This window comes from Bufo bufo, chromosome 1 (assembly GCF_905171765.1).
Source record: "Bufo bufo chromosome 1, aBufBuf1.1, whole genome shotgun sequence".
Taxonomy (NCBI): domain Eukaryota; kingdom Metazoa; phylum Chordata; class Amphibia; order Anura; family Bufonidae; genus Bufo; species Bufo bufo.
Genome location: NC_053389.1, coordinates 610849546 through 610868804, shown reverse-complemented (window position 1 = coordinate 610868804; position 19259 = coordinate 610849546). Strand labels below are relative to the sequence as shown.

At 40.7% G+C, this 19259-nt stretch overlaps 1 protein-coding gene across 1 annotated transcript in view; it reads left to right on the top strand.

Annotated features, from left to right (window-relative positions):
• The first annotated feature begins 390 nt into the window (after positions 1 to 390).
• Positions 391 to 19259, top strand: part of TLN2 (talin 2) — a 124049-nt gene continuing 105180 nt past the window's right edge. Inside the window, 10 exon segments of the mRNA XM_040413675.1 lie at positions 391 to 552; positions 931 to 1028; positions 7178 to 7307; positions 7658 to 7810; positions 8632 to 8774; positions 9332 to 9459; positions 12619 to 12682; positions 15184 to 15288; positions 17922 to 18077; positions 18437 to 18538. Of these exon segments, the coding sequence (XP_040269609.1) occupies positions 417 to 552; positions 931 to 1028; positions 7178 to 7307; positions 7658 to 7810; positions 8632 to 8774; positions 9332 to 9459; positions 12619 to 12682; positions 15184 to 15288; positions 17922 to 18077; positions 18437 to 18538 (1215 nt within the window). The 5' untranslated portion in view covers positions 391 to 416.

Genomic DNA, 19259 nt, shown 5'->3' with positions numbered 1-19259 from the left:
AGTGATTAATTTGAAATTTAGATGGTCATTGCTCACTCTCACCAGTGAATATCACAATCGGTGTACAATGCTGCTGAATATATTGGTGGTATATAAAAGTGTCAAAAAAATAAATAAAAAAAAGCGGTTCAGTTGTAAAATTAGGATGTAGCACAAATAGTATTTTCATGCACATGATATAAGCTGTGTATACTGTGTGTCAAGATGTTTTATAAGCGCAGTTCTATTTAATGATTTTATGCAGTTTTATTTAATGATGATACCGTATGCTTATTGTATGTATTGTATCAAAATGGAGTAAAGTACTTTCACTTTTTATTTCACAGTAAAATAATGAATGTGCTCGAATCTGTCTGTAATTTAAACACTTTTTATATTGTTTTCAGTGTGCAGGTTTTGTCCAGTTATCAGTCACCATGGTTGCCCTGTCGCTGAAGATCTGTGTACGGCAGTGCAATGTTATTAAGACCATGCAGTTTGAGCCGTCCACGGCGGTCTATGATGCCTGCCGGATCATCCGGGAGAGGGTTCCAGAGGCTCAGTCAGGCCAAGGTATTTACAGTTTTTTGTTTTAACTTCTAGGAATACCGATCCTGCATACTGCCTTATTATTTGTTATGCATTAGTATTCTGCTCTGAACATGAATACTTAGCACCACGATTATACTATAAGCTGTAAGGATTCTGGACACTCATTTCTAATTGTTCTCAATAATTTAAAAAATGTAAAACAGTGAGAAACGCTGTCATGTCAGTACTTTCACCCTGTATATTTACGGCTTTTTCATATGGTTCCATTGTTGGTAGTATGTCTGTCCTGTACAATGGAGGTTCTTGTTCAAGGGAACAGTGCTTTGTTGTACTGTGTCCAACTACTGGGCACATACCCCAGAGCCTCTGTATGACCTGACCTCTTCCCTTTGCCCACAGCATTTGACTTTGGCCTCTTCTTATCTGATGAAGATCCGAGGAAAGGAATCTGGCTGGAGGCTGGCAGGACCCTGGATTATTACATGCTGAGGAATGGGGTACGACCTAAATATCCATTGTGTGCCCTTGTGAAGCTTGTCTCTGTCAAGTACAATGCATTCAGAAAGTCTTCAGACCCTTTTCACTTTTTTTTCACATTTTGTTATGTTGTGGATTTTTTTTTCAATCTCAATCTGCACTCAATCCCCCATAATGAGAAGGTGAAAACCGAATTCTAGAAATGTATGCAAAGTTAAGGAAAATTAAAAACTAAAATCTTGCATTGACTTAAGTATTAAGACCCTTTACTCAGGACTTAGTTGAAGCACCTTTGGCAGCAATTACAGCCTCCAGTCTCCTTGGGTATGATGCCACAAGGTTTGCACACCTGGATTTGGGGATTTTGTGCTATTCTTCCCTGCAGATCCTCTAAAGCTCTGTCGGGTTGGACGGGGACTGTCGATGGACAGCCATTTTCGGGTCTCCTCAGGGATGTTCGATTGGGTTCAAGTCAGGGCTTGTGGCTGGCCCACTCAAGGACATTCACAGAGTTGTCCCTAAGTTGCTCCTGTTTTGTCTTGGCTGTGTGCCTAGGGTCATTAACTTGTTGGAAGGTGAACCTTCAGCATAGTCTTAACGTAAAAACACCAAGTTGGAGCTCACCTCACCATACACCACCGAGGAGCACGGACACAAAACCGGAACCAAGGCTGAGAAGCAGCGAAAAAAGTAGACATGAGGAAGGATCTGTAATATATGTTGATCCGAAACATGTTGATGAAATGAGCCTGATGTTTGGTTTTTAAGCACGTTTCCTAATAAAATACGCACTGCGAGGTGAAGCTGGACAGTCTACTTTTTTCAGCATAGTCTTAGGTCCAGAGTACTGGATCGGGTTTTCATTAAGAATATCTCTGTACTTTACTCCATCCACTTTTTCTCAGCCTTGACCAGTCTCCCTTTCCCAGCAGCTGTAAGCTGTCACCAACATGCTTAACTTGAATGGGCCTGCTCTTCGCTTAGGCCACATGACCAATAACTGTGATGTCCCTGGCTTAAGAAGAGGCAATGGCCCTCACCGGAGTGCCGCAGCCTCTTCAAACAGCTGATCTCGGGGGTCTCAGGTGTTGAACTGAGGATAGGTAATCAATATCAGAATCTCAGAAACCCCTTTTTTTTTTTTTTTTAATTATCTTTTTATTTTCATTTTAAAAGCATAGACAGGTAGACAAGTTGACATCACTTATCATTTTTTACCATATCCAATTGTATAGGATTATGCATAGAATAAAAAAGAAAAAAAAATCAGCAGTAAAAGTAATCCTAACTTAGGTAAGTAAGAAAAACAAATAAATAAATGACACAAACAATGGGGGAATTGACAAAGACACGACACAAGAGGAAAGGAAGTAAAACGTAGATGCCATTCGCTCACTGGTTAAGCTCATGAACGTTGCCCATAACTGCCATATTTTGTTGAACCTTTCCAAACTATTAGTTAGGCCAGCTGATAGATATTCCATCCTTCTAACCTCGGTGATATTGGTAAGAAGGTCTAGCTGGGTGGGGGAAGTTGTTTTCTTCCAGAATCTAGCTATAAGACGTCTGGCTGCGGTCAGAATGTGTAAAGTAAGAAATAAAACATGTCTCCTCAGTGATATCGACGGCATATTTAACAAATAAAAGAAAGGGTCTAGTGGGAATCTGATATTGAGCAGACTGAAAAGAACCTCCTGTACCATATGCCAATAAGACTGAATCAGGGGGCACTCCCAGAAAATATGTATATGAGAACCTTCTCCTGTAGCACATCTCCAACATCTATCTGAGATGTTAGGGTTAAGGTGCCTCAATAGTTTTGGGGTGTGATACCAAAACATAAGTATCTTGTAAGAGTTTTCCTTATGTGTAACGCAGGAGGAGGTCTTTGCAGTCCTTTCCCAAATCAGCTTCCATTCAGCAGGCGACACAGAACGACCAAGAATAGATTCCCATTTACTCATATAAGGATGTTTCACAGTTGAAGACGACAATATACCATAAATCTCTGAAATGAGACCCCTAGTGGTGCTTGACAACTTGCATAATTTCTCAAATGTAGAAGGGGTGGAGACACTCGAGGATTTAAAGAGGCCAGAAAGCAGATGCTGAAGTTGTAGATATTGATATCCAGAGGATTCAGGTAACTTAAAGGACATTCTTAACCTATCCAGTGGCAATAAACTGAGTGTTTTATGGTCAGTTATATCCACAAAGCGAAATAATTTATTGGAGAACCAAGGCTTAAGAAAAGAGGCGTGCATACCCATCGGGAACAGGGGATTAAATAAGAAGGAAGTCATTGAAGACTTTTCAGGTGCTAGAGAGAATTTACGATTACAACTGCGCCAAATATTATATGTATGAGTGATTGGACCTAACATTTCCGGAACCAACGTGTTCGGAAGTGGTGTCCATAAAAGTGAATTGGGATGTATAGGGGCTAACCATAATTTTTCTATTTCTAGCCATCTGGAATAAGCATATAAATTAGACCAAGCCGGGAGCCTTCTGAGATGTGTGGCCCAATAATACCTCGTAACATCTGGAGCTGCCAGACCACCTTGAGTTTTGAGTGCCGTGAGAGTTGCATATCCAATCCGATGCCTCTTCCCATTCCATATAAAATTTAGCATACTTGTCTGAAAGGTCCTTAGGTCTTTTAGAGGAACAGGGATCGGTAGTGTTTCAAACAAATATAAAAGTTTGGGCAAAATTGTCATTTTGACCGCTGCTATGCGACCTAATAAGGAAATGGGAAGAGACATCCACCTGGTCATGAGCATCTTTAGTTCACGGAAAGTATTTGGAAAATTTTGACCATATAGTGAACCATATGTCGGAGTTAGGCTAATTCCAAGATAACGCAGCTTTGTGTCTTGCCATCTAAAGCGAAAGTTAGTTTTTAGTATAGTTAAATCATCTAGGGAGAAGTTAAGAGGTAAGGCTTCAGTCTTAGCAGTATTAACCTTGTAACCCGATAACCTGCCGTAGGTTTCCAGAAGGCGAAAGAGGTTAGGAAGTGAGATGTGTAGATTTGTCAATGTAAGCAAGATATCATCAGCGAACAAGGACAATTTGAACTCTACTTTATTCACCAAAACTCCACGGATATCAGGGTGAGCCCTAATGGCTGCTGCGAGGGGCTCAATGCAAAGGACAAAAATTAATGGGGACAATGGACAGCCCTGACGTGTACCATTATATATGGGGAAGATCGGAGATTGTGCATGAGGCATTTTTACTGTAGCTGTAGGCTGGGCATATAGGACTTTCAGGGCATTAAGAAATGGTCCGGCAATGCCAAAGGCCCCCAGGGCGGAGAACATAAACGGCCAATTTAATCGATCAAACGCCTTTTCAGCGTCGAGGCTTAGCAAAAGTGCTATGTCGTTACGCTTATTAACGATTTCCACTAAATCAATAGTTCGCCTAGTGTTGTCTCCTCCCTGACGATCCCTGACAAAACCCACCTGGTCCTTGTGCACTAAATAGGGGAGCCAAATGGAAAGGCGATTAGCTAAAGTTTTGGTAAATATTTTGAGGTCCGAATTAAGAAGGGCTATAGGTCTATAATTGGCACATTCTAGTGGGTCCTTTCCGGGTTTTGGGATTACTGTAATGTACGAATGTGAAAGCGATGGAGGTATTGGGGATCCCTGCAAGAAAGAATTAAATAATAGTATCATTTGGGGCATCAGGATATCCGAAAAGGTTTTGTAGTATACATACGGCAGGCCATCAGGTCCCGGGGACTTGTTATTGGGAAGCTGCTTCAGTACCTCTTGCAATTCCTCTGACGTTATTGGGGCATTCAATGAAGAAATAGCTTCCTCTGATAGTTTAGGTAGTTTGCATTGCGTCAAGAAGTTATCAAAAAGTTGTTGACGCTTTTCATGATCTATTGGCGTCTGTTGTGGTATAGAGTCAGAAAACCCTTTTAATGGAATTTCAATATATTTAGCTTCTTTTGGCTTAAGCTTTGTTCATTAAAACAATGAGAACACTATTGTTTTGGCAATAAGATATTACCATTTACTGTTTGAGCAGCATTTTAGGCTCCCCTTCTTTTCAGTATATGTGTGACAGATGCCTGATCTCTCCTTCTTCAATAATAGTTTAGGAATCTGTATTTTGTAATCATTCTGTACTTGCTGTAATAGAAATGAGTTCTCCATGAACTGATATCCTGGTCAATCTGTGCTGCAGCATAAACCAATGGTGACAGGGGGTGTGTCTCCGACTATCTCCGACTCCCTGTAGGCACTGTAGCAAAACTGTAGTCACATCACAGCTCTGCTGTAATGGAGATGAGCGAAAAAGCAGTTAATGAGTTAGTACCAATGGAAGTAAATAGCCAGTAAGCATCACCCAGAAATACTGAATTGCATATCATTTTTGGGTCATGACGGGATCATCCCTTTAACCCCTTAGGGATCCATGACGTAGCGGTACGGCATGGTTCCCGAGTCCTTAAGGACCCATGACGTACCGGTACGTCATCTATAGTTCCGCAGGCACCACGGCTAAATGCGCAGGGGGGTCCCGTGACCCCCCCTCCCCCGTGTCGGCGATCGCCGCAAACCACCGGCCCTCCGGTGAAGAGCCTGTGAGATCCAGCCCCCTGGATCTCGCAGGCCGGAAGCTGTATGAGTAATACACACAGTATTACTCATACAGCCAATGCAAAAGTTCAAGTCCCAAAGTGGGACAAAAAATAAAGTGAAAAAAAAGTTGAAAAAATAAAGTCGTCCCCCCCCCCCCCCCCCCCCAAAAAATTAAAAGTTTCAAGTAAAAATAAACAAAAACGTCATTTTCCCCAAATAAAGTTTAAAAAAATAGGGGGGGAAAAATTTATACATATTAGGTATCGCCGCGTCCGTATCGACCGGCTCTATAAACATATCACATGATCTAACCTGTCAGATGAATATTGTAAATAACAAAAAATTAAAAACGGTGCCAAAACAGCCATTTCTTGTTATCTTGCCTCACAAAAAGTGTAATATAGAGCAACCAAAAATCATATGTACCCTAAACTAGTACCAACAATACTGCCACCCTATCCCGTAGTTTCTAAAATGGGGCCACTTTTTTTTGGAGTTTCTACTCTAGGGGTGCATCAGGGGGGCTTCAAATGGGACATGGTGTAAAAAAAAACAGTCCAGCAAAACCTGCCTTCCAAAAACCGTATGGCATTCCTTTCCTTCTGCGCCCTGCCGTGTGCCGGTACAGCTGTTTACGACCACATATGGGGTGTTTCTGTAAACTACAGAATCGGGGCCATAAATATTGTTAGGTTTGGCTGTTAACCCTTGCTTTGTAACTGGAAAGAAATTATTAAAATGGAAAATCTGCCAAAAAAGTGAAATTTTGAAATTGTAGCTCTATTTTCCATTAATTCTTGTGAAACACCTAAAGGGTTAACAAAGTTTGTAAAATCCGTTTTGAATACCTTGAGGGGTGTAGTTTATAGAATGGGGTCATTTTTGGGTGGATTCTATTATGCAAGCCTCGCAAAGTGACTTCAGACCTGAACTGGTCCCTAAAAATTGGGTTTTAGCAAGATTTTCTTCTAAACTTCTAACAAATCCCCAAAAAATAAAATATCCCCAAAACTAACATCCCCAAAAAATAAAATATCATTCCCAAAATGATCCAAACATGAAGTAGACATATGGGGAATGTAAAGTAATAACTATTTTTGGAGGTATTACTATGTATTATAGAAGTAGAGAAATTGAAACTTGGAAATTTGCAATTTTTTACAAATGTTTGGTAAATTTGTTTTTTTTTTTATAAATAAAAATAAAAAAAATTGGACGAAAAAACAATCTCAGAATGGCCTGGATAAGTCAAAGCGTTTTAAAGTTATCAGCACTTAAAGTGACACTGCACTGGTCAGATTTGCAAAAAAATTGCCAAGTCCGTAAGGTGAAATAGGGCCGAGTCCTTAAGGGGTTAAGATTCCATGAGTGAATCAAACTGTTATTCTCCATCATAGCACTCATTGGAGTCCTTGATCTTGTAACAACTGAGATCTCTTGTACTGGAATTGTGATCAGTCCTTCGCAGGGCACAGACGGTTTCAAGGCATTTATTATGTCAGGCTTGCTGTCTTTTTGACTTACCATCGATGTCTAACCCGGGTTATTGCTCTTGCCCTCAGGATATGTTAGAGTATAAAAAGAAACAGCGGCCGCAGAAGATTCGAATGTTGGATGGAGCGGCAAAAATGATTATGGTGGATGATTCCAAGACTGTAGGAGAACTTCTGGTGACCATTTGTAGCAGAATAGGTGAGGCAATTCTACTGTGTAAAATGCAAAGGAAAGATGAACCCTTAGATGTTAGGAAACATTATGAAACACTGCTATGCAAAGTTGCATTACATTTGCACTTGTTTTTATATTTTTTTCACTGCTGCATTTTTCTACATTTGAAGGCTAGATTTCATCCTTAAAACACTTCTCCTGTATTGTGTGAACATCATTTTGTAAAATACTGTTCACGTGCTTGTTGCCTTGGCCTCTGGAGTAAATCACTGCTGTTACAAACTAGAAAGATCTGTGAATGTACTCAAAGATGGAAATAATGTAGGAAATTGGACAGTGTAATGATGACACCATACATTCTTTTTCTGTGCCAGGAATTACTAACTATGAGGAATACTCTCTTATCCGGGAGACTGTGGAAGAGAAGAAAGAAGAGCCCACTGGAACCCTGAAAAAAGACAGGACTCTGCTCCGAGATGAGAAGAAAATGGAGAAACTGAAAGCTAAGCTTCACACAGAGGATGAGTGTGAGTGGTCAACAAGAGAACAACATCAGTACACTCTGCCATCCAATACATGTGGTATTGTAGTAGCTTAAAGGGGTGAAATTGATGACCTATCCTTAGGATAGGTCTTCAATATCACATCGTTGGGAGTCCAACACACTGCAGCCCCACTGATCAGATGTTTTGGGCAGTTGCCACTGCTGCAAACTGTACAGTAGATGTACCTGTATTTAAAATTTCTGCTGACATACATTTATTTTTCAGTGCAGTTAAGCCCTATCTGCAGAGTGCAATGGTATGGTCCATGGACCCAGTCAGTCTTCTGTAATGGACTAACTGAATAGGACTTTACATGGTGTTGGTCATATGACCCTCACATGTCATGTGACCCTGGCATTCAGTACGCACAGGGTTTTATGGCCTACATGTGCAGCACAGGATACGTCTGTATTATAGCTAAATAGGACTGCTAGTGTAATATTGCTATTATTCACCTGTTAGATACCTGGATAGTTGACTGAACACCAGAGGTCACATGACATGTTTGAGGGTCAGATGACGCCCTGTTTAGTCTTATTCAGCTCTCCTATGGATGCACCCACTGATCCATGGACCATACCATTATACTGTGCAATGATGAGGAAGGTATGCAAACAGAATTTTGTGTATTTTTCTTATTGTATAAAGAAATAAAAAAAAACAACTAAAAAAACACCCCTATAAGCAGCTATAGTTTTGTCCAATCTACAACACTGTCTCCATAATTGTTTTTCCACTAACTGGTAAAAGATTAAAATTCATGAATGACTGAATAATATCTAACTGATCATATGATATTTCAGTGAATTGGCTCGACCACAGCCGCACTTTTCGAGAGCAGGGAGTTGATGAAAATGAAACCTTACTACTTCGCAGAAAGTTCTTCTATTCAGATCAGAATGTGGACTCCAGGGATCCTGTACAGCTCAACTTGCTCTATGTGCAGGTAATCTATAGAGACGAGGTTAAGGACACATTTGTAGTAGATAGATATTTCTAGCACTTCCTAACATTTAACCCTATAGTTGTTTCTCTCATATACAGCAGTTGGTCTATTTAATTGTCCCCTTGGCAAAGAGCAACAATTAAACAGATCATTTACACCAAGAAATTCACGGATAAACCTGGCACAGTGTCTTGTAGGGCTAGCTCAGCTAAATATAATGATGCCTTTCACTTAGTGATACGTTGTTTAATTCTGGAGATATCCATATGCACACAAGCAGTTATGTGCACTGAGGTCAAGCCCAAGTGCACTCTTGCTCCTGCCTTCTCTACGATGCCCACCTTCTCCTAACTATGTGGACTCTGCAGGAAACTACCTTGTCAATCAAGGAGTAGAGGAAGGGACTGGCCAAGGAAGCAGGAGGAACAATTTTGCACAGAATGGCATGGACCTGCCCTCACTTTTTCTCCAAAGCGGAGCAACAGATTCAGTTGTCCTAGCCCTACAAGGTATTGTGCCTGGTGACAGACACCCTTAAAACATTTTATTTCTTCTAGGCTCGTGATGACATCTTGAATGGTTCTCACCCTGTATCATTTGATAAGGCCTGCGAGTTTGGAGGGATACAAACACAGATTCAGTTTGGACCTCATGTGGAAGTCAAACATAAAGCTGGATTCTTGGAGTAAGTAAAAATACAGCATATTTATTTTTTTATTGTTGAGGTATATACTTATATTAGTGTGCCATCATTTATGCCATGCCAAAACCCTGTGAGTCTTTAAAAGATCATTGCACAGCATTTATCTCTAACCCGGGCTTGGTTCTTGAGCTGCTGTATCCGTAGACTTGTAAATATTCTTCTTAAAGTGTACCTACACTTTCAGTTGACCTTTCAAAATAAGCTGTTGTGTGTATGCATGAATGATATCACTATATCTGGACATTATATGACCTGTGTCCTTTATTTTAGCAGTCCCCCTTGCAGACTTCATCTCTGTTTCTCAGTTGTCCCTAAACTAGTTGGTGGACACTAGCTGCTATGATGTCTCGTATAGACTGCACATGGAGGAAACGGAAGATTCTGTTCTCTCTCTCACTCAGTCAGAAGTAGCAATACCACCATATTGGACCTTTATAAGTACTGAATATAAAAGTCTTCTCTCCATAGATGTCTATGAGCAGCATATAATATGATCCCTCAGTAAGTCGACAGTCTGTCTGGAAGACCAAGAAAAATTTAGATAATTCAGAGTGAGTGAACACTTTGCATTTGATTTATTTATTAATCCTCTGAGTGGTCAGAAGCTCAGGTTGTTTGAGGCCATGGGCCAGAAAGACTACCTTCATTAGACAATTCATGTAAAAGCTAAGGACAGTTGACAGAAGTTTGAAAGGGTAATTATTGTCAACTGAAACAGAGTTTTAAGCTAATGTAATTTACCATTTGGTCCTTGCAACCTGTATAGGCATCTTAAATAGGTTTTCCATCCAGATGTATGTATTTATCACTCATCCATTGGATTAAGTGGTAAATGCTAACTGGTGGCAGTCTGCTAGGCTCCCACCAATAGCCAGAATCAAGGACGCCATTCCCCCCCCCCCTTCCCCCCAGCTGCAGGACAACGGCTAGTAAGAGTTTGAAAGGAGCAGCGGTTAAAGGGGGTTTCTGAGATTTAGATTTAGATACTGATAACATATCCTCTAGCCCAGTCATCCTCAAACTGCGGCCCTCCAGCTGTTGCAAAACTACAACTCCCAGCATGCCCGAGCAGCCTACAGGTATCAGCCTACAGCAGGGCATTGTGGGAGTTGTAGTTTTACAACAGCTGGAGGGCCGCAGTTTGAGGATGCCTGCTCTAGCCCCATAGAAGTAAATGAGGCTGAAAGTACCAAGCACAGCCACTATACAATGTTTGGCGCTGTGCTTGGTGAGCATAGAGAAGGCCGCATTGCTCACCGGTGCATTCTCAGCTGATCACCAGGGGTCCTAGGTGTCGGACCCCCAACCGATCAAATACTTATTTAAATCCTGGAAAACCCTTTTAACCTTGTGCCCTCCATTTAAAGTCTATGGCCTTGAGAGGAACGTCCAAGCATTTAGGCCATTGGTAGCAGTTGGTGGATAGGTAATAAATGCTTCGAGGCCACATTCAGAAGTGACTAATTTCTGGTAGATTTACCAATAAAAAGCTATTAAATATCCTTTTATAAATTGTTCTCTTATTGCTTGTAGTAAATCATTTTTTGTTTTGTGGGCTATTGCTTATGGGACTTGTGTTTATTTTTATTTTTTTATGACTTTGTTCTATTTAGTCTTTAAACCCCTTACATCTTAGTTATTGCATTTACTTTAGACTGATGTCTGGGGAGTGCCTGGGCAGTGTGCTGGGCTGTATCATCTTATTCCCTGTGTGTCTCGCTCTTTCACTGAAACAACTGTATATTTTATATTGTTTATAATTGTGTATTCTGCTTGTGATTTTGCAAAACTCCATTCACATGTGGAGGAAAAATCTGTGTACTATGTGTTAGAGAATTGGCTTATTTCACCTCGTACAGTAGAAATATTTGCTGAAAATTCAGAAACAAAATTTGCTGTTGGTAAAAGTGGCCTTAGCCTTCTCAAACTCCACTACTCAAAGGCTATCAGCCATTGACTATGTTTTTCCTATGCAGTGAAAGAACCACTTTAGACTTGAGCAGAATAACACTTGTTATATGCAAAATACACAAAAACTGAACTGAAAGCATAGCTACACTTTCAGATAACTTTTCAGAGTAAGTTTCCCCATATGTGTATCTATGGGTGATAGCACTATTTCTGGCCATTGTATGATTTTTATATGGCATTATTTAACAGCTCTCTTCTCTGTAGGCTATATATCCTATTTCTGAGTTGTCTCTAAACTGATGGGTGGAGACTAGATATTATGATGTCTCCATATAGAATGTCTCCCCATAAAATATATATAATATGATTTCTCCATATAGAATGTCTCCCCATATAATATATATAATAATACATATGGAGACAGCAAATTCTTCTCCCTGCCTGTCACTCAGAATTACCCAAAAACACCATATAGTACTGAGCAATATAGATGTGAATAAAGCACTTGCTGTGAGATGTAGCACTTAGGCTGTGTTTACATGCTCCTGCCCATTCACAGACAGTGGCCAATGACAGCACTATTTTGAAGGTGAGACTTCTACTTTGATTGCAAGTTCTTGCAGCCATTGGGGGTGCAGTTGGTCAGGGTTTTATCCACATGTGGCTGTCAGCGTGTTTAAACATGGCCCTACTATTCGCTCCAGCAGTTTCTGTGTCTGTCTCTCTGATTCTCTTTTACTGCCCCTCCTCTCTTATAGACATCTATAGCCTGATGTAGTCTGATCATCCAGTGAACTGACATCCTGTATTTAAGCCAGAATTTGGAGAGAATGGAGGAGCTGATAACTGGAGAACAGGACATTTTTCTCTGATAAGATATGCGTTAGAAAGTTTCAGAAGGCCCTCTTACACGAGCCAATGATTGTGGTATTTATCAGGAACCATGGCTCCTAATATCACTGGTTGCTGATAATTGATTTGCGCAAATGTGCCACCGACCACCTGATCATCGGATGATCGCATCTTGCCTGTGGCACTTTAAAACATAATTTCATCAAAGTGCCCTCAAATTCACCTGTACTGCTGATTTATGTAAAGTTCTGCAACCATTAAAGTTTTTCTTTTAAACAAGACCTTGAATGAGTTTTCAGCAATGTATGACATTAGGTAAATTATTGGGACTGTTATTTCTTGTAAGCAGTTGGTAAATCCATTACATATTTCTTTCAGCTTGAAGGAGTTTCTTCCTAAGGAATATATCAAGCAGAGAGGCGCAGAGAAAAAGTTATTCCAGGTACAGTCACATACAGTACAGACCAAAAGTTTGGACACACCTTCTCATTCAAAGAGTTTTCTTTATTTTCATGACTATGAAGGCATCAAAACTATGAATTAACACATGTGGAATTATATACATAACAAACAAGTGTGAAACAACTGAAAATATGTCATATTCTAGGTTCTTCAAAGTAGCCACCTTTTGCTTTGATTACTGCTTTGCACACTTTTGGCATTCTCTTGATGAGCTTCAAGAGGTAGTCCCCTGAAATGGTCTTCCAACAGTCTTGAAGGAGTTCCCAGAGATGCTTAGCACTTGTTGGCCCTTTTGCCTTCACTCTGTCCAGCTCACTCCAAACCATCTCGATTGGGTTCAGGTCCGGTGACTGTGGAGGCCAGGTCATCTGGCGCAGCACCCCATCACTCTCCTTCGTGGTCAAATAGCCCTTACTTTTAAAGTTTTCCCAATTTTTTCGGCTGACTGACTGACCTTTATTTCTTAAAGTAATGATGGCCACTCGTTTTTCTTTACTTAGCTGCTTTTTTCTTGCCATAATACAAATTCTAACAGTCTATTCAGTAGGACTATCAGCTGTGTATCCACCTGACTTCTCCTCAACGCAACTGATGGTCCCAACCCCATTTATAAGGCAAGAAATCCCACTTATTAAACCTGACAGGGCACACCTGTGAAGTGAAATCCATTTCAGGGGACTACCTCTTGAAGCTCATCAAGAGAATGCCAAGAGTGTGCAAAGCAGTAATCAAAGCAAAAGGTGGCTACTTTGAAGAACCGAGAATATGACATATTTTCAGTTGTTTCACACTTGTTTGTTATGTATATAATTCCACATGTGTTAATTCATAGTTTTGATGCCTTCAGTGTGAATCTACAATTTTCATAGTCATGAAAATAAAGAAAACTCTTTGAATGAGAAGGTGTGTCCAAACTTTTGGTCTGTACTGTATAAAGACTTTCCCATTATAAGTATTTTATAAGTAGCGTTTCAAAGCATTGTGTAACTCCAAACCTGCCCATAAAAAAAATATTCGACTAATGAAAATTTAGAAATTATATGTGAAGCGCAGACAGTTGTCTCAGTCACGTTGGATTGTGTATAGCATGATTAGCCAAATGCAGCCAGTCGTTTGCCATGTTGCGCACTTCAGCTTTGTTCATCTACCTACGTTATCTGCTAGTTTAGCCAGACATTATGGTGGTTGGCGTGTTAAAGAGGATCTTTCATGGGATTATATGTTACAAACTGGTATGCTTACCAGAGAGGGCGGCCCCTACAGATGTCAGCCCTTTTTTTTTCTAAAATACCCCTCCGTTCCAGCACTGCGTCTTCCGCTGTTTTTCACGCCCAGTATGTTAATTTACACTGTCGGTACAGGGAGGAGAAGATTGCCGGGCTGTGACGCTCTCCACTGCGATTGGACCGCGCTACAGCCAGGGAGAAGGAGATGCCCATTGAGAAAACCCAAATGTCTCCTCGTCCCCGTACTGATACTCTAAATCAGGGATCCTCAACAAGTGGCCCTCCAGCTGTTGTAAAACTACAACTCACACCATGCCCTGCTGCAGGCTGATAGCTGTAGACTGTCTGAACATGCTGGGAGTCGTAGTTTTGCAACAGCTAGAGGGGTGCAGGTTGAGCATGCCTGCTCTAAATTAACATACTTGGCGTGAAAAACAGCAGGGGACATAGCGCCGTGACAGAGGGGCCACCCTATCTGGTAAGCATACCAGTTTGTAGCATATAAACACATGAAATGTCCTCTTTAAAGGGGACCTTTCATCTGGCAAAAAATTGTGAACTAAGTATCATGATATATACAGCGGCACCCAGGGATCTCACTGCGCTTACTATTATCCCTGGGCGCCGCTCCGTTCTCCTGCTATGCCCTCAGGTATGTTCGGTCACTTGGTTATAGTAGGAGGAGACTGCCCTTGTTCTCCTGGGCGTCTCCTTCTCCTAGGCTGTAGCGTTGGCCAATCGGAGAAGAATACGCCCAGGAGAACAAGGGCAGTCTCTTCCTACTATAACCAAGTGACCGAACATACCGGAGGGCATAGCAAGAGAACGGAGCGGCGCCCAGGGATAATAGTAAGTGCAGTGCGATCCCTGGGCGCCGCTGTACAGATCATGACACTTAATGTAATGTATGTGGCTATCTTTCCTCAGAATTATTATTACACTATCTAGTAAGACGTCCAGTCCAGATCTTCTTTTCATGTTGCTTTGTATGTTTTAATTTTCTGCTGTTTGGCTGCTATGGGCGCTGTAGATATTGTACTTCCTATTTTGGGAATTGCCCACGTCCACTTCCGTGCCAATTTAGTCGAAAAAGAAACGTGCCAATTTAGTCGAAAAAGAAGGGTGATATATCTTTACAACTGAATTAATATTGTGCACATTGTTTATAGCTTTTGCTTGGAGCTGATACTAATCTTTTTATGTAAGGAGTGCGTTTCTGTTTTAACACTCCACCATGTGATTTTATGGCCACCAGGAACATAAAAACTGTGGAGAAATGACAGAAATTGAAGCGAAGGTGAAGTATGTGAAGCTGGCTCGGTCCCTACGCACGTATGGAGTTTCGTTCTTTTTAGTTAAGGTAGGAATATATGTGGAGCTTTAGCTATTTCATGTATTTTAATATTGTTTTTTGTGTATAATAGACTTCTATTCTGCCACAATTTATAACTTAATTTATGTGCCTTGCCTTGGCTTATCTGCCTGGAGAGCAAAAGGATCAGGTCTTAAAATTTCATTCTTCTCTCACTAAAGATCATTAGACAGAATTGAGAGCTCCCCATACACATTAGATTGTGGTTTCTGCCAACATTAATCAAATATAGCCATCTTTAAAAGGACTTTCTGGGCTCCTAATATTAATGATCTAGCTTCAGGATAGGTCATCAATATCCAACCGGTAGGGGTCCAACACCTGGCACACCCACATCCTCCAAACAGCTGTTACCTATAGGTGCTGGAATTAGCGCTTTGAACATAGCCGGAAGCCCAGCTTAGGTTACTGCTGCTCAGCTTGCATATGACCCCCACCGATCGGATATTCATGAAGCAGAAAAGCCCCTTTTAGGGCACTTTCACAGGTCAGTATGTGGTCGTTATTTTTCATGGGTATTTTTAAGTCAATACCAGGAGTGGGTCCATAACACAGAAGAGGTACATGGCTTTCCACTATACTTTTTCTCTGTAGGCTCCACTTCTGGTTTTGGTTTACAAATACTGATGCAAAACATTGATCAAATTCTGTCCATGTGAAGGTCGCCTGAAGCTCTAATTCAGTTCGACTTTGTGGTCTATAAGGCTACTTTCACACTAGCGTTTTTGCTGGATCGGGCAGGGTCCGGCAAAAACGCTTCAGTTACTGATAATTCAACAATCTGCATCCGTTTGAACGGATCCGGTTGTATTATCTTTAACATATTTTATTTTTAACATTGCCAAAACAGATCCGTCATTAACTCTATTAAAAGTCAATGGAGGACGGATCCTTTTCTATTGTGGCACATTGTGCCAGAGAAAACGGATCCGTCCCCATTGACTTGCATTGGGGTCATTACTGATCAGTTTTGCTCCGCATCCCCAGGGCGGAAAGCAAAATACAACATGCTGCGGTTTGCTCTCCGGTATGGGAACGCAACTAAACGGAACGGAATGCATTTTGGAGCATTCCGTTCTGTTCAGTTTTGTCCCCATTGACGATGAATGGGGACAAAACTGAAGCATTTTTTTTCCGGTATTGAGCCCCTATGATGGAACTCAATACCGGAAAACTTTAACGCTAGTGTGAAAGTACCCTAATTTGTGTAAAAAGATGAATAAACCTATGTGAAGAGAGGGTGTCCTCAGAAGTTTGATAAAATGTGGAGTGAATGGTTATCTCATACCCATGTGGTTATATAGGCTTGTGACGGTCAAGACCAGCGGTTAGGGTTGGGGGGGTTAGGGCAGGGTAAGGGGGGGAGGGTGGTTGGGAAGGTTAAGTTACTGGTAATTTTATGTCCAAAATTATTTGCTTTAGCAAGCGTACACGTATTGTACGGATTCATGTTAAACTGAGTGGTGATATACTTATGATTACTGTTGTTCACTGATTCCACACGGTGGATAATGTAAAGAAAAGAAAACACAACGCAATGTACTATGTTTTACTATGTATTTATTGTTAATAAAAACGATTTGATTTAAAAAAAAGATGAATAAACCAAATATTACTAGGTATCCACACAGTAAATCGAAAAAACTGCAGAGCTCACCTGTGCACACACGAGGAGAAACGGAATAGCTTGACCTGGACACGGCCACGTAGAAACTCCAAAAGAAAAGTAGATTCCAGCTCCTCATAAAAAGTAATATTTATTACCTTGGGATTAAAAACCAGACCTCATCAAGGTAGAAAAAGCAAGAACACAGTGACGTGTTTCGGGCTCCTTAGTTGCTCCCCTTTATCATGACATGTCATGATGAAGGGCAGCAACTAAGGAGCCCAAAACGCGTCACTGTGAATTGCTTATCTTTTTCTACCTTGATGTCTGTTTTTTAATTCGAAGTTAATAAATATTACCTTTTATGAGGAGCTGGAATATACTTTTCTTTTAAATATTACTAGGTCTATTTTTGTAATGATTCCTGTATTGCCCAGCATTGTTTTACTCAGTAAATATATTCTATGGCAGGAGAAAAAAAATCTGATTTCACGGCACATTCTTTCTGCCTCTCCTGCAGTTTTCTACTTGGATCTTTCATCCCCTTGGTGCTTTCTTACCTAATTATCATCCTCGTTAAGATTTGATTGTTTAACCTAGACTCTCTCCCCGCGGTCAGATTGTTACACATTTTCTGTCTACATTTTCTGCTGACCCCAGGATTCAGCAGATTTACAAAATACAAGCTTAACCTGACTCGTGTACCATCCCCCACCCTACAGAAGTGAAGTCCTACATAGAAGTGATGTGTGTGCCCTCATCCAGCTATGCTAATAACTACCACAAGGGTTCAGCAAGCCAGGCCTTGGGCTATGCTCAGTATACAAGATGTATTGGGGAGTTATCTTGGACGTCACTGCATTCCTACGTTAAACATCTTCTTGGTCTTAAATTGCAGGCCGCAACTGATAATTTGTTCCATATTTCCTGATATCCTTGCTGTCATCTATATACTATTAGACTATTGCATAATGTTTTCTGTGTATCCCCTGTTCAATTATGTCTTCGTTTCCAGGAAAAGATGAAGGGGAAAAACAAGCTTGTGCCTCGTTTGCTCGGGATCACTAAGGATTCTGTGATGAGGGTCGACGAAAAAACGAAGGAAGTTGTTCAGGAATGGCCACTGACAACAGTAAAGCGTTGGGCTGCTTCTCCAAAAAGTTTCACTCTGGTATATTTGCTTTTTTTTGTTCTTTGTGTTGCTGTATGATGTCACGGGAATAAATAAAGTACATGATTAGCAATTCATGTTCTGTACTTTGGAGATCACATAAGAACGCCAGTAAGTCTGAAGAAAAATGTAAGCAGAGTGAAATATTCTGTTTTGTGTAACATTGCTGCTGAGATCAATCAGGAGTCGTTCTACATTATTTATCCATTAAACCAACTTTTTCCACTTCTCTTGTCACATCCAAAGTCCCCTTCAGAATTTCCCTGGTTTTAATGTTTTGTTGTTTTACACCTTGAGATATATATATTTTTTTGTAGCCTAAATATTGAATTTTTCATTTGTATAAATTTATATTTCAGGATTTTGGAGAGTATCAAGAGAGTTATTATTCTGTACAAACTACTGAGGGGGAGCAGATTTCTCAGCTAATCGCTGGATACATAGATATCATCCTCAAGAAGGTACAAGGGCTTTAACTAACATTGCTGACTGCTGTGGGTATGGCCACGCATTACATAAATAATGCAGATTCTCCATAGCAGGATTGCATGCAGAAAATCTCTAGTATTTAGACCACCAGCGGACGTTTCAGAAGTCTCATTCACATGCTGCAGGAAATTTGTGGGTTTTTAATCTGCAGCATATTAATTTATGCTGTGGACTTCACTTGTGGCTTTCAATTTTTGCAATGTAAGGCTGCTTTCACACTTGCATCTTTGTTTTCCGGTATTGAGATCCAGCAGAGGATCTCAATACCGGAAAAGAAAGGTTTCAGTTTAGTCCCCATGCATTCTGAATGGAAAGAGATCCGTTCAGGATGCATCAGGATGTCTTCCATTCCAGCAGCATTCCGTTTTGTGACCGGATAAAAAACTGCTGCAAGCTGCGGTTTTGTGTCCGGTCATAAAAACTGGGGCAAAAGGACGTATCCGGCACTGAAAACAATGGAAGTCAATGGTGACGGATCTGTTTTTTTAGGAGCTTCAAAAAATCATATTTTTCCATTTTGGTTTATCACAACTGCATCCTAACGGAACAGACACATCCTGATGCGCAAAATAAAAACTGATCCGTTTAATTCTGGTATTGCGATCCTCTGCTGGATCTCAATAACAGAATTAACAACGCAAGTGTGAAAGTAGCCTAAAGGTTGAAAGTAGCGGAAGATTCCTGTAGCAATCC